This window comes from Galleria mellonella, unplaced genomic scaffold (genome assembly GCF_026898425.1).
Source record: "Galleria mellonella isolate WM207_F2 unplaced genomic scaffold, CSIRO_AGI_GalMel_v1 utg300, whole genome shotgun sequence".
NCBI classification, from domain to species: Eukaryota; Metazoa; Arthropoda; class Insecta; order Lepidoptera; family Pyralidae; genus Galleria; species Galleria mellonella.
The window spans coordinates 4,681,689-4,697,753 of NW_026442068.1; the positions used below are offsets into that span (position 1 = coordinate 4,681,689).

Here is a 16,065-nt window from a genome sequence, read left to right on the forward strand (position 1 = left end):
TATTATCGATGTATAAATAGCTATCAAGAAATGTAGTTTAATATGTATTTGTTATTTTGAATAATATACTAACTTAAATAAAGTATATTTTAATTGCCTACAATGCTTCATTCCTCTTCTAATTATAATTACATCCTAACACGCTTATAGTGAGAGGAAAGGGATTGTTAGTAATGGAGACTGAGAATCCCATTGCTAGAAATATACCCAACCATGTCGACCTCCTCGCGGTTCTCCCTGGAACCTATCATGGTTAATTCCTGATGAATTCATCATGATGGGCTAACTGGCCTGTTTTCATTTTCATCTATCACCCTTCACTGGTGCTCTGCCAGCGTATCTCGTTAGCGCAGGCTGGGTTAGCCTACCATTTTACTCATAAAAAAAAAAAAAAAACATATAGTGTTAGCTATTTTTGATTGAACTAAAACACCTATTTTCTAGAAATAATGTATATGGCAAAACAACGTTTGCAGGGTCAGCTAGTATTGTATAAAGACCACAAAGTTATTAATTTTTTAAAAATGTAATTATTTTACAACAGTTATTACATAGTATGTACATACTACATACTCGTACAATTTATTATATTACATATGTACTGAAGTTAAATAAATGATTATTAACTTTAAATTACTAATCTATTCTTATAATAAATCTGTAGAGAGGTCAGTTCTGTACATGAAATATATATCCAAAGTTGTGATCGATACTGATGCCAAAATTGCAATCAGTAAAATTTTTGTCTGTCTGTCTGTATGTTCGTTATAGAAACAAAAACTACTCGACGGATTTTAACGAAACTTGGTACAATTATTCTTCATACTCCTGGGCAGGTTATAGTATACTTTTCATCACGCTACGATCAATAGGAGCAGAGCAGTGAAGGGAAATGTTAAAAATGTCCACCCGTGCGACGCGACGCCGGGACGGGCCGCTAGTAATTAAATAAAATTGAAATTTTCGAGTTTCGATTTACTGTATACAGAATCGATTAATTATCTAACTATAGAATTTGTAGCTACTACGCTACCTTTTGCATTTCACGCACACAAGTGTACTATATTTTCGTCTCGTTTTTGTTACTGTATTGCCAGTCTGTTAATACGTAGTACGGTATACTAAGTTTAAGATCTAGCATATTTGTATTCTTTAGTAGTTTATATATATATATATATATATATATATATATATATATATATATATATATATATATATATATATATATATATATATATATATATATATATATATATATATATATTTATTATTAAATTATCCTGTAGATTATGGTAATTTTTATTTTATGAAATGGAAGAACCAAAGGGCTCTAGGGTTGGTGTTATTTAGGTTTCCCATACTGTTACTATAACAAATAACTCCAGTTTAGATATAAATCATACTAATAAGTCATATAATTTAAACAGAAAGGAGTTTCGTTTTTGGAATATATGTAGACATTGCAATAAGAAAAAGTGTAAAAATTATACTTATAGCTTTGACTTTGAAAGAGAAATGGCTAATGGCAACCCTAAAAAGCCGAGGCCAAAGAAAGAAAAATTAATATATTTTTGTTGCTATCTTTGTCGTACTATGTAAAGTATTTAATAAATGATTTTCTTCCAAAAGCAATTGATATTTTAATATAAATTGTTATACTCAAATTACATTTATATTATTTATAATATAACCTTATATATCATAAACTTAAAATTTAATATATGTAAGAAAATAGATAGCTATCTTTACAAATGCAACCGACGTAGACAGACCATATAGTAAAATACAATCATATCTACGGACTGAAAAAAATTAAGCACACGAAAACATGGTTGTTTTTCAGCTTTCCTTGGGACTTATTTTGAAGTCTGTTTGATTCCATGTTAATTTGCACTAATTAAGAATGAAGTATAAAAAGCGAATTTAAAGTTAAATGACTTGCTATGTAATTATATATGTAAATAACTTCAGGTTAGCGTCTCGAAGTGCTAGTAGTTAGTAAAGTTGTTACTCGGATTAAACATGATTCTTAATCGTATTAAATGATTTATGTAAGTGTTATAAAGAATTTATATATTTTACTGTGTTGATATTTATGATAGTAGATAGGTTTTTTATGCTATATATTGAAAATAATGTCAAGTTTTGACGTGTCGTTTTTTGGGTTCATGTTGGGCCGCCATGTTTGTCCTTTTATTTAATAGAAAATTGTAAAAAATGCTTTGAGAGTCAATATTATGTTAAAGTTTTACCATTACGTGACACTCTTAATAAATAAATATTTATTTTAGTTAAGATAAATTATTCTGTAATTGGAAAAAAATTGTTATTAACCGTTATAAAAAAATCTTGCGTCCTTTGTGTACAGGTATTTTCAGAATGGTTGTTGGATCAGCAGCATACCCAGGGAGGCAAGTACTCCACAAAATGCAGCCGATGGGAATGACCCCTCGTGAGCTCTCAGAATACGACGACTTGGCTACGGCACTTATTGTGGATCCCTATTTAAATATCACTACACACAAAATGAACATTCGTTATAGACCTATCAAAACAAATAAGGAAGAACTTAAGCAAATAATTAAGGAATTTGTACAGACTCAGGATTATAATAAAGCATATTCTAAACTAGCCAGTGGTGAATGGATGCCAAGACATTTTAGTAAAAATAAACATCAACAAAGCAAACTTAGAGAACATGTAAGTATAGGTACATCATAATTGTAATAATGAATGAAAGATGTTAGTAATAATAAAAATGTTTTGTTATTTATATTTCAGATATATCGTTACTTAAGGGTTTTTGATAAAAAGGCTGGCTTTGTTATAGAACCTTGCTATAGATATTCTTTAGAAGGCAGAGTTGGAGCTAAAATTTCAACAACAAAGAAATTTTTTAAGCATGAGAGAATAGATTTTCTTGTTGGTTGTATAGCTGAAATGACAGAGGATGAAGAAAAACAACTTCTCCATACTGGGAAAAATGATTTTTCTGTTATGTACAGCTGTAGAAAAAATTGTGCACAGTTATGGTTAGGACCCGCAGCATATATAAATCATGATTGTCGACCAAATTGCACTTTTGAGGCTACTGATCGTGGCAAGGCATTTGTTCGTGTCTTGAGAGATATTGAGGTTGGTGAGGAGATTACTTGTTTTTATGGTGAAGATTTCTTCGGAAATGGTAATTGTTATTGTGAGTGTGAAACATGTGAGAGACGTGGGAAAGGTGCATTTTCTGTTAAAAGTGCGCATAATGATGAACAAGCTACAAGATACAGATTTAGAGAAACTGATAATAGAATTAATAGAACAAAAGCTAAACAAAGTCAAAAGATTAATGGGAAAAATTCTGAAAAACCCCGATTGACAGGTAGACAAAATTCTAATATAATATCTCCACTCAGTATGAAAGAAATGAAACAGAAAGGATTGACAAAATATGATGCTGAACTTTTAATAGCCCAAGGTTGCATTGCAGATGTTGCAGTCAATAAACAAACACAGGGCAGTAGGGAATCTTCTACTTCAAGCCGAGGTGAGAGATTACGACGTAGGACTGATAGTGGTCGTACTGCAAATGGTATTATACCACCTAGAGGTAATACAAAACGTCGGGCACCACCTTCTCGATGTTGTAGTACTGCTAGTTCACGTAGTAGTAGAGATTCTCATAGTGGAATAGTGTTGAGAAGTCACAAACGTCTTGATAATTTTGCACAAACTACTTGTGCTAAAATGAAACAAATTTCAAAAGATGGGTCGGAACTGAAAGAAGAAGGGAACCTTGAAATACCCAAAGGTGAGCCTGATTTGCCTAATTCTTTAGAAACAAATATTATTGTTAAAACTGAACCCATACATGATGTACAGAAAGAAGATAATTTTGTTTTGGAAGATGTTTTTAATATAACTAAAACAGAATTAGGGCACACAGAGAGTGAAAGTAATGTAAAAGAATCTCAGCAAATGAGTTCACATAATGAAGGAAGAATGGAAAGTCTGCCAAATAATTCTGATATTAAAGAACAAAAGACAGATGACAATGATGATTGTACAAGTGATAATGCATGTTCTAAAAGTGAAATTTATGACTTTAGAGAAAATGTAAACCCAAGTGAATCAAAGGAATGCAGATTGAACAAAAATAAAATAGATATAAATAATCGGACTGAAGAATCGAAAAAAGAATTGGACACTGCACCACCTTGGTTGGTAGATAATTCTAATAAGAGCAGTGAGTGTCCATGTACTCCACCACGTAGAGGTTTAAAGTTAACATTACGTGTTAAGAGAAGTCCTGTTGTAGAAGAAGTAATGGATTGTGGTGCCACAACAGAGGTGCCTGAATATGAGGTGTTGCGGTTGGAAGGTGTGGATCCTGAGACTGTAAGACGTTTAAAGAAACGCCGTCGATCGAAAGATCGTCATCGAAAACACAGTCCCATCCGTCCCTTACCCCCCATGAAACGCTTAAGATTAATTTTTGGCAATGAAAGTCGTACTATAGACTTACCTACTGCTATATCGGCAGACTGACAGCCGCAACTACCTTATGGTTATTTTTCCACCGTTATTATTCAATTATTAGTTTAATTTTCATTGACTAGGATATTTTATCTAGTATTTATTTTATGATGTGAACTTCTGGTTTAAGTATTGTGTGATAGGCATCAGATTTTTATTTGATGATTCCAAGAAAAATATTTATTAAAACAAAAAATCAGAAACTCTAAAATTTGTTATTTCATAGCACTAATTTATTATTTCCCGTTTTTATAGAACCTGTTTATGATTTGCCAAATAGGCATGTCTGAATTATGTTAGATCATATTATGTATAATACATAAACCCCCAAATATATACAGGGCGGAATAGAAGGGTATAACAATCTGAAATGCAACGGTTGTAGGTATGTATTTGTAAATTTAAACTATTTACCACACATTTAATGTAAGTAAAAACCAATCAATGTAATATACCCTTCTCGGCCACGTGATAGAGTCAATCCATGATTTTTTAGATGTTTTAAATTTTACAAATAGCCGTTGGGTTTTAGATTATTATATCTTATACAATGTCTCATGTAATATCCATTATCATATGGTTTTGAAAATATTGCTTTTATGTAAAACATTACGGCGATAAAGAATTTACACAATTGTTGTACTTTGCAACAAATTATATTTTAAATTAGTAAACTTTCTTATTTAATTGTCATGACATAGGCGTATTTAAGGTGATGGGAGGGGGGGGGGGATGGTTGTAGCTATTTGCAAACATCTTTGATAGTATATAATGTGCGCCTGATTAAGGGGTTGAGCCTCTTGGAAAATTAATCTTAAATACGTCGATGTAAATTAATTATTGCAAATAGGATATAGGTCTGACCGATAAAGAAAGCTTATATATTAATAATTGTGCTGACGAGATTTATTTGAATATTTACATTTAACAACGGAATTACTGCGAATACAACTTTACCAAATAGGTAGTTACATAAACGTCAATATTGTTTTGTGTTAATAGGCTTTCATGTAAATGATTTCGTTTATCACTTTCGACTGAACTAAACAGAAAAAAACAGTTTTGTAGCTATCACGAGTTTTTGTTTGTCTGTGATATTGTAACATCAGAACTGTTGAACCGATTCTAATGGGTTTTTTACTAAAAATCGTTATTTAATTCGGTCTTTCGAGCATAGTAAAATATTAAATAAATTCTCTTATTTTTCAGAGGGTTTATGTGTGGCATAGGCTAGGTGTAGTCAAATTTAATTTAAAGTGAATTTCTAAATATTATAGGTTTTTGAGTATATTTTACAAGGACTGATTCTATCTACACATGTCACGTCACGTCAATGTATCACGAAGAAAGAAATGTCCAGGTTTGGCGCAGTATTTGATCTATTTTAATTAATTTGACTTGTTAATGTTTTGCAGGTAGATAATAAATAGGTATTTTTTTTACTTTCGCATGTATGTCCGACGTGGCAGTCAAGTTTAACTCGTAACATTATTCAATTTTATTATGTAAACAAATTTCTATGTATATAATATTGCTAAAAACAGAATTATGAACCTAATTGTAGTTTATCATAATTGTTAGTGGTATCTACCAAATATGTTTTGTATCAAAATGCAGTTTTCCATGAAACAATACCTATATACAAGTGGACAAAAGATCCATTATGTAGGTACTTACGTAATTGGTGCACCAATAATTTATTATAGATTTATATAAAACTTATAAAAATATTTCACGCAAGTTTAGTTCGACATTACATGTTTTACAAATATCTACTAGGTACATGTTCATCCGAATCATTTGAAGTTTGCATTAGATGTCGGCGGCTCACTGCAGCACATAACCATTTTTTAAAACCTTGCGTTCATATTGTAGCTAGGTACCTACGTAATGAAATTATACAATGACAGCATCCAAGACATAAAATACTGTGTAAAAATTTTATACGACGGAAAATAAGCATACAGCTTGACTGATGGTATGTGGCTACCAAGGCAATACTGATGATGTGACGTGTTTGCCAACGTAAAATTGTGGAAATGATAACACCTCGAGCTTTAGATTTGTAAGAGTATTATTATCTCCATTATTTAAAAATGTTTTGGTTTAACATGGTTAAAACTCATTTCGACCATTTTTTTAATTTACTTACAGAATGCTTAATAAATACCTACTTGGTAAACGTTGGTCACATCAGTAAGTACTATGCGCATCATTTATTGGGCAGATAATGTGTGTGTGGTATGGTATAATGGTTGTAATGTAGTATCTGTAAAATAAATTGCTAGTAAATGAACTAGCTTTTGTGATATTCCTTTGTGGAATAGTATGTAAAAAGTAAATTAGTCGAAACAAGTTGCATATTGTTGACAAATAAGCTATTATGAAATATTTTCATTTAAGTAATCACAATAAAATGCCTCAAGTTTCTATTATTTTAATTACTTACCCTATGCGTTTAACTGGAATGCACCTTCAAGAGTACATCGCTAATAATAACAGTTTCATTTTTGTAGTAATAAGGACGAGCGGCGTTATTGCTAGCAATAATATCCTATAAGATTGACTCACGCAGTTCCCCTGAAAACCATCGTGGCTTATAAATTCGTCACCATGGGTCTAGATATGTTTTCGTCATTTGCCAGCGCCAACTGGTAGCGCCCCAGCATACAAATAAGCGACATTCATTTTATTTACATATTAAAAAAATCTTATCTTTTGATCCTATGGGAAAAATAGCATGTGTAGTTTCTGACATTATACATAACACTAGTCCTCAATAGCGGGAACGTCATTGACTGCATAGTATATACTGTAATGATCAGCCCGTTTACTATTTCCAGATAGTAGTATTTCATTTGGGTTAAGGGATTCTTAGTAATGGTGGTCACTAGGTACATATAAACTTTTCTAATGGATGATAATGTAATGGCAACCGCCTGCGCTAACGGTATACGCTGGAGGGGTACCAGTGAGGAATGATAGATGAGAATTAAAAGGCAGGTCAGTTAACCCATCGCGATGAATATATCTGGAATTCAGCACGATGGTTTCCAGGGAGGGGGACCACGTGGAGAACGACCTGCCAAGGTATATTGCTAACAACAGGACTGGAAGTCCATATCACTAATAATGTTTTCTCCTCAACCATAGACTTAGTATTAATAATCTAGGATAAAAACATTACGCCGACCCCAAAATTTATATAATTGGGTTGTTTTTTTTTATGGATAAAAATGGAATGGTGTACTCGTTTATGCTAATAGTATCAAGGGCGGTACATCAGTGGAGGATAAACGATGAGAATTTTTTTATACCACGAAGGTGGCAAACAAGTATATATGGTACACAGTAACTGTAGCCTATGGAAGCCTGCAACAGTAAGAATCTCGGGTGCGCGTTGCCGACCCTGAAGAAAATTGAATGTACCCTTTTTGACTCTTCAAAAGTATACTGTAGTCTCTAGGATAAATGACAGGCAGCTTGTTCAACAGTCTTAGCGTTCGTGGAAGAAAACAAACGACACTGTACTCGACAATTAAGGTTCAAGCGTGTGGGGATGAAATCCTTGTCTATGGCGATAATAAGTGGTGCAGTGATTGTGGGCATCATTTCAAACAATTCCTCAGAATACAAAATAAGAAAGCAGGTCATTTAGTCCGTTGTGACAAATTCACTGATACTTTTTATGGAGGACCGCGTGGGGGTCGACCTTACAGAGAGGAATCCGGAAATACCTAGGACGGGATATTAGTTACGTGACATTAGATTGTTCTTTAAATATCTCAGATAAAATCTGAATTCTCATAATTTAATTGTTTCTTCATATATCCTTATATAGCTTATGTACATTTAAATTTGATCTTGAACAAGTAATTATCACTAAAAGATGGAGTTATTTTCGACCAAAAGGAAAACTTATACTAAAACCGTAGCTGTCTCACCCATTTCTTGCCGTGAAGCAATTGTTTGCATGGCTGTATTTCAGTTTAAAGAGTGGGATATGAGAGTAAAAGTACAGGGTACATAGGAATATGACAATAGTCCCTGGAATGTTATCGTACCAGAATTACCATGGATATCATAGTGTATTATGCGGTGTCCATGGTGTGGTGTCATGACTACAGCAACGGTTACCACACTTGAAGACATTAGAGTGATTCTGAGGTGGATTTCTCTATAAATCTATTAATTTAATCTTATCTTTTGATTTTCGCGAAATTACTGTTTTATGGACAATCATGAGCCAAATTTATAATAATTATGATTCAAATTAATATTAGAAATTTAGTTCATATTGGTCCTTAGAATAAAGACTTCACTATGATATCAAATTGAAAGTTTAATTTCAGAGATAAGTTTAGAGAAATGGTTCAGAATAGATCCTGTTGTAAGTGCAATTACTTTTTTTTTAATAACTTCTAACCTAATATTATATATGAGCTCTAACAATATAGAAGTTGCCTCATTTCTACCTTGAAATTTTAAAGTTGCTTAACATATTTCATGGTTTTCAGTAGGTAAACACTACAATGCAAAATGTTTTAGTAACTTTATTAATTTACAAAGATTCCAAATGTGTGTTCGGCACGCTCTTGGTTTTTTCTTTAATATATTACAGTAGCAACATAATTTCAAAGTGAATAAATTGTTATCCAAAAAAATAAACATTTCATATTGTCAGTCAGAATATTTACTATTTTTATATTCTTCTCGTTACAAGGTATTTTTTAATAAAACAATTTTACAGTAATTCGCGAAATTAATAATGAAATTCTAATATTGAGTAATTTTATTAAGAACTTAATGCGATTAAGATATTAATATTACGGTTAGATCTTGTGTTTGAGTCATGAAGCCAAGCCCTCTAATGTCCATACCTGTAATAATGAATAACAATTAATGAGCTTCGTAATTATCTCTATTTCTCTTCTACTAATATTATAAAGAGGTAAATGTGTCATTTGATTTGGATGTTCGGGGTAATCTCTGGTACTACTTATCCAATTTTGAAAATTCATTCACTGTTAGAAAGGTATATTATCCCTGAGTGCTATAGGCTTCTTTTTATAAATTAAAAACAAATATTTTCAATAATTACAATAAATGTAATTACAGTCGGCAAAAATTTTATAATATGGCGTGCGCTGCCTGATCTATGTCACTCTAAGATGTTAGGTAGATTCTTTACGACAGGGATCTAATAAAAATTAGGTGTTTGTTAATGTTTGCTTGGCGACCGGAGGTGGTTGGCACCTTACATAAGACATGCCGTCAACTGCTTTTCATCAACCGATTTGAAAAAGGAGGTTCTGAATTCGGCCGTATTTTTTTCATGGTTGTTACATAAAAAATATGTCACGATATTAATATCTCCGAAACTGTTCAATCAATTTTAATGTAATTTTGTAAATGTGTATTGTTTGCAGATAACGGTAAAGAGCAAAACAATATTTACCGGATCAGCTAGTAATATAAGAAATAATATAAATATCTTACTTCTGGAACTCCCATTCTCTGTTGTCTAAGGGACAAACTTGGCGCGTTTTCAACCAACGTGAGATGCAGTGGAAATGAAAGGCATGCTGAAAAAGATTTTTAAAAACATTTTATTATCTAATGAAAAATACTACGGCTTCATTTAAAATAACTTAAAAATTTCAGAATTAAGAAACATTTTTACAGAAATATCTAAATATCTCACTGATTATTGATAGCTTTTTGACTAAAAAATATTGGTTTCCTGATATAAAAGATATTGCAGAAGGAAGAGATTTTTTTTATAAATGTAGAACTATAATTTGCACCTATAATCATTATTTAATAACATTCATTGTCTAAGTGTATTCAATCCAATGTAATATAATGATAAATGTATGGAAATAAATTAAAAAGAACATTTTTATTTTACTATTATAATTTCTTAAAATCTAAAGCTCTCGATCTTGAGGCGTAGATCTTATTTCTAAGTAAAAATTCTTTAAAATACTGATAAATTTTTTTTTATTCTTCTCTATAAGTTGAATAGTCATTATATTATTAGAATCACCACCTTATTATGATATAATTTATTTATTTATTCGCATAATAATGTTTTATTGATAATTAGATTATAACTTACATTACAGACTCCCCATGCAACTGTACATTCCTCGCTGGTGGCTGATGCTTGATTGGCTTGACACTCTATACACAAATCCATTATATGATTACGGCAGATGGCGCAGTTATCCACCACAATGTCTAAAACAAGCAAACTCATCACATAAAAAAATTTAGGCATTAAAATTCAATTTACATTTTGTATTGTGTATTAGGTTATACCTATATTTTTTAAAAACAATAATCTATAATATAAAAAAATCATAAGAGTGGCAGTAAATGGTATGTAAATTGCCTAAACAGCTTATGTGGGCCATTGTAAATGAGTCGAGGTCATGAGTCTAGTATAGCCACACAAGCTCACCCAAGAGGATAAATATCAATTAAATTATATTGAATTCCTTTAAATTTATTTTTATTTATTCATTTTATAGTTTATTGAACTAGTTATAAAATAAAAAAAATATAGAAAATTTTAATGCAAAGTGACACAAAATGCAAACTTATCCCTAAGCAATATAGATAGATATATCGTTTATTTGTTTGTTACTAATCACACACAACATGTACATAAGAATAGATAATACATAAAACAACATAAGATTTATAAACGTGTGTTATTATGTGTGATCTGCAGCAATACAAAAAGGTCGAAGCTCAGCGTGTAACATTGTTCAAGGAACAAAACACTGATTTTCAGCTTTAACCCATTTGAGAGTACGTGAAAATAATAATTAAAATAAATATAAAATAAAAAGAGCAATATTTTTGGTGTGTGTCTGTGCAGTGTGTGTATAATAAAAATAATGTAAATAGTTCAGAGTATAATTTGATATAATTTTAACTGAGTGGTAAGAATAAAGCGAAAAAAAAAAAAAAGAAAATATTAATAAGAGAAACATAGAAAAAAAAATATATTAAAAATCATTACATGAGATTGCAACCGCTAGCTAAGAAATTTCTGTGGAATGCCTAAAATTTGTTTTTTTAATAAGTATTCTTTGTGATGTTTTTTAAAACTGTGTACGGTAGTCAGATGCCTAAATGGTGGCGGGATGTTGTTCCAACATTTTGTTGCTTGGTAGCGGAAGCTGCCAGTAAATGCTACAGTTCTGTGTACTTGAAATGATAATTTCAAACAAATGAATCTGCATCCAATTTAGTTTTTTAAAGAGATAAACTGGCTGTTCACTTATCTTTCAGATAATCTTGGTGTTGGACATTAAGAAAAAAGACAAAGGACAGGTGGTGCACTATTCATTTTTACTTTTTAAAATTACATATTTTGCATATTTATACTGCAAAAATAAATATTTATTACAGTCATAAATTGGGAAAATTAGGTTTCTATAGATATTCACAGATTTAAATACTAATGATGCTTTTCAATATCTGTGTATATTATATTCTAAACAATTTTGTGCATGATATTGCAAAGGGTTACAAATCACTTTACTCATGACTTCAGTTGACCAGGATAAAATATAGTTTATGCGATTCTGTACCCCAAACAATGTGTATACCAAAAAAATTTCATAATTATTGGTTGAGCTGTTTAGACATCAAAAAGTAAATAATGAAGAAAAAAACAAACTCATTTTTCACATTAATAATATTACTAAGTATAGAGGGATATAAAAAAATATATAACTTCCAAAAACTAATACACATATACTTGAAATTGAGAAACTTGATTTAGACAATAAACTGTGAAGATAATTTTGTGTTATGTTTTACACTATTCTTTTTTTCTCAGCTGTTACGTTATAATATTTAATGACAATCCTAAAAATTAAAAACACATAAATTTATTAATAATAAGGTTTAAAATGATATATTAATTTAATTAAGTTTGAAATAGGTAAATCCTTACTTTAAATTAGAAGATGAAGATGTAATAAAAAGTTTAGAATTAATATGCCTTAGTGGACCAGATATTTAACACATCATGTCACCATCTAAGATCTACAGGTTCCATTCCAAGAGTTTTCTGGTATAAGTATGTATAAAATATATTAAATAGACCTGGACATTATTACACAGCACTATCTAATCCCAAGCTTGTAGCCAGAGTTTGCACTATGAGTATAGAATGTATAGTGTCTATTTATTATATTTCAGGGCAATTTTTTTTATTATATTAATTTTATTGTATTTATGTGTTAGTGATTAAAAATATATGAGATATAAAGCTCCATAACCTACATTACCTTAACACAATTTTTTAAAAATTTATCTTGTGAGGCTTAAGAATAAGATACATGTAGATAGATAGATAATTTATTTGCATCACTTACAGCACACAAACAGCAAAAGATACAGAAGCAAAGTAAAAAAAGATAAAAAAGATACATGTACAAAAGATTAAAAAAAAAAATCAAAAATAAAATCAGAATGTATAAAATTAGTAAAAATTTTTTTCTTCATGCATGTGCCACAGTAATACAAAATGGCTTATGTATGTACAAACTAACAATTTGTTATCAATTATTATAGAAGTAAGAGATTTATTTGAATTTATGAAATTTGCACAGAAATGATAGTTTATAAAGTTTGATGTTACTATTTTGACAAAGTTGAGTGCACATTATGTGAATATCTAGTTAGAAAAAATAATAAAATAAATTTTATGATGTCCATCCTATGAAGCATTACCTGTACATAACTCATCATGAAAAATACAATACGCATTAGGTACTAAATCATGCAAATCTTAGACAATGTAATAAGTGAATAGAAAATATTTGAATTTTAAGGTTAGTTTTTGTATTTTCTGATATAAAATTTAATGACATACATACCCCAGGCCCACAATGCGACGGCGTTCCACTGTAATAATAGGAAATAAACAAATAAATAAACACAAATAACACTTTGCATGAGTAACATGACAATGCATGAATTGTTATTTTTACCTTTTTAACTTCGAATCTTTTTTTATCTCCTTTACCACTACTCGAGGAAGCCATCTCGACTTCTTCTTCATCAACGTCCATTACAGAAGCCATATTTTTTTACAAATACCTTATTTTATTAGAAATTTATTTAATTTGTATACAAATTTGAGGGCAGTTTTGTATTGACGGAGAAAAAAGAAGACAATACTACAAAACTGACATAAATCATTGCGTTATATGGGAGTGAACACTTCCCTTTCATTAAGAAGATTGGAAAATAAATCTATGCAAATATCTAGAAATAAGAGCATGATAAAATAAACAACTAGTTTCTGTATTTTATGACTAATTACAATTAGTCTTTATGACACTGTTAAAGATCGAATGAAAAAGGTTATAATGAAACATTTTTAAACTCAAAGAATTGGATGCATAGATTTTGTTTTTTAGTTTGAAGTGACTTAGGCCTGGAAATAGTAAATGTCAATCAGACAAAGACAACAGTAATCATCAAGCATGACAGTGAGAGCCTTAGAACAAGGTATCTTTATATTTATTATGAGAGTTACAATAGTTAATCAAATCGAAACATTGAATCAATCGATTTTTTATTTGCATTATTATTAAGTTCTATTGAAATAGACAATAAAAGTAGGTAGGTACTATCTCCCAATCCTCAAATACCTCGAAGTCAAGAATCCAAGCAAACTGTAAAATACGTAATCAGGCGGTGGGATGTTTTTGATCGAAAGCACGTTACTGACGATCATTTAGACGCAGCTCTTAGCAGCTTTCTAAAGTAGCTGTAAGTTTGGAAAGTCGCTAGTCGTAGTTCGTTGACTGTTCAATTTACTTCAAAACGATATACATCTATCTATGTCTGTTTAAACACATGTTATGTGATATTTTCGTCCATTGCGAGTCTATTTTGATGGTTCTTCTACCTATTACCTGATTATAGACCAGATATGCATTAGTACGAGGGTCAAACTGAAAGTCCTTAGAAAATAAAAAACTGATTAAATTAGTAAGTTTTTACCTTTATTTTATCTTTTCAAAATAGTATCCATTCCCGTCAATACATCGCTGCATCCGATAGAACCACTAAGAAAAGCACTTTGTCCACTCGTCCTTAGGGATCTCTTCCACGGTCTTCTGAAACGTAGCCACAGTTTCCTCGGCGTCCATAAAACGTTTTCCTCGAAGTTTTTCTTTTATTTTTCGGAATATATAAAAATCGCATGATGCGAGGTCGGGGCTATAAGGCGGATGACCCAGTAGTTCTACGTCTGAGGTCGCCAAATAATCGATCGTTTGCCTAGCGGTGTGCAATGATGCATTGTCGTGGTGAAAGAGAATCCTACTGCGAGGTCGTTTCTCACGCACTTTTTCCAAAACACGTAACAAACAATTGTTACTGTACCACTCTGCTGTAACTGTTTTTCGATCCTCTAAAACAATTGTCGTGTAATGATCTGTCCTTCCAAAGAACGAGGCTACCATCTTTTTTCCCACGCTTCGACTTCTCTTTACTTTAGTTGGCAACTCGGAAGGAAACACACACTGAGCTGACTGTCTTTTAGTTTCGGGATCATAACAGTAAATTCAGCTTTCGTCTCCCGTAACTAAGTCAAACACAGAATTTGAGTCACCTCCGTTAAATCTTTCATGTATTTCACGGCACCAATTAACACGACGGAGTTTGTGAGCCTCGGTCAAATTATGAGGTATCCACCGGACGAAGCTTCCTGACCGCCAAATGTTCATGGAGGATTTTGTGCACTTGACTCATACCAATCCCTAAGCTTGCCCGGATCTGCTGATAGGTCACTATTTTGTCAGTCTCTATCATACGCCGCACAACACTGATGTTATCATCAGTCGTCGCCGTAGAAGGCCGTCACTCACGCACATCATCGGTGAGATTAGTGCGACCACGTTTAAACTCATTAAACCAGTTGTAAACAGTGGCACGAGACAGGACTTCATCGTGAAAGGTCAATCGTAGTCTATTATAACTTTCTTGTTGACTTAGAGGACATCGAAAGTTATAAAAAAATCATCGCACGAAAATTTCCTCGTGTTAATTTCATGATAACGTTACACAGACTATTTTCAATTTGCCGCCAAACCGTAAAACATTATTCGTAGTGTTGCATTTTCAAAATTTTAACAATTATTTTAATTATATTGCTTTCAAGTAGCCAGTTCTAAAAATTTTCAGTGTAGCCCTTGAATCAAGCTCAAAACAACTTGCTATCTATATTTTCTTGTTGTTGTTATAAATGTGAAAGCTTGTGAGGATGGATGAATGTTTGTCGCTCTAAAACTACTGGGCGAAATTCATTTAAATTTGGTTCACGGATAGGTCAGGTTCTAATGTACTACACAGAATACTGTATACCTATACTATAATAATTCAAGCGGGCGAAACTGTGGGATACAGCTAGATGATTATATCGATTAATCATTAATATCTATTGTTTATAATTATGAATTATAAACATTCTACATAATTCGAATACATATACATAATGAT

General features: G+C 31.4%; 2 protein-coding genes across 2 annotated transcripts; one reads left to right on the forward strand and one right to left on the reverse strand.

Moving 5' to 3' along the window:
• Window positions 1-1,756: 1,756 nt before the first annotated feature.
• On the forward strand, window positions 1,757-5,844 carry LOC113523416 (histone-lysine N-methyltransferase Suv4-20). The gene is made up of 3 exons (XM_026909385.3): window positions 1,757-2,051; window positions 2,369-2,700; window positions 2,782-5,844. Exons 2-3 carry the CDS (start codon window positions 2,380-2,382, stop codon window positions 4,537-4,539), a joined length of 2,079 nt encoding a protein of 692 aa, XP_026765186.2. The 5' UTR covers window positions 1,757-2,051; window positions 2,369-2,379; the 3' UTR covers window positions 4,540-5,844.
• Window positions 5,845-9,060: 3,216 nt separating this feature from the next.
• LOC113523580 (RING-box protein 1A) lies at window positions 9,061-13,753 on the reverse strand. Its single transcript, XM_026909574.2, has 5 exons — window positions 13,545-13,753; window positions 13,431-13,458; window positions 10,649-10,770; window positions 10,027-10,112; window positions 9,061-9,407 (listed from the first exon to the last, which is right to left on the reverse strand). The coding sequence occupies exons 1-5, from the start codon at window positions 13,635-13,637 to the stop codon at window positions 9,395-9,397; spliced, it is 342 nt and encodes a 113-aa protein (XP_026765375.1). The 5' UTR covers window positions 13,638-13,753; the 3' UTR covers window positions 9,061-9,394.
• Window positions 13,754-16,065: the final 2,312 nt, after the last annotated feature.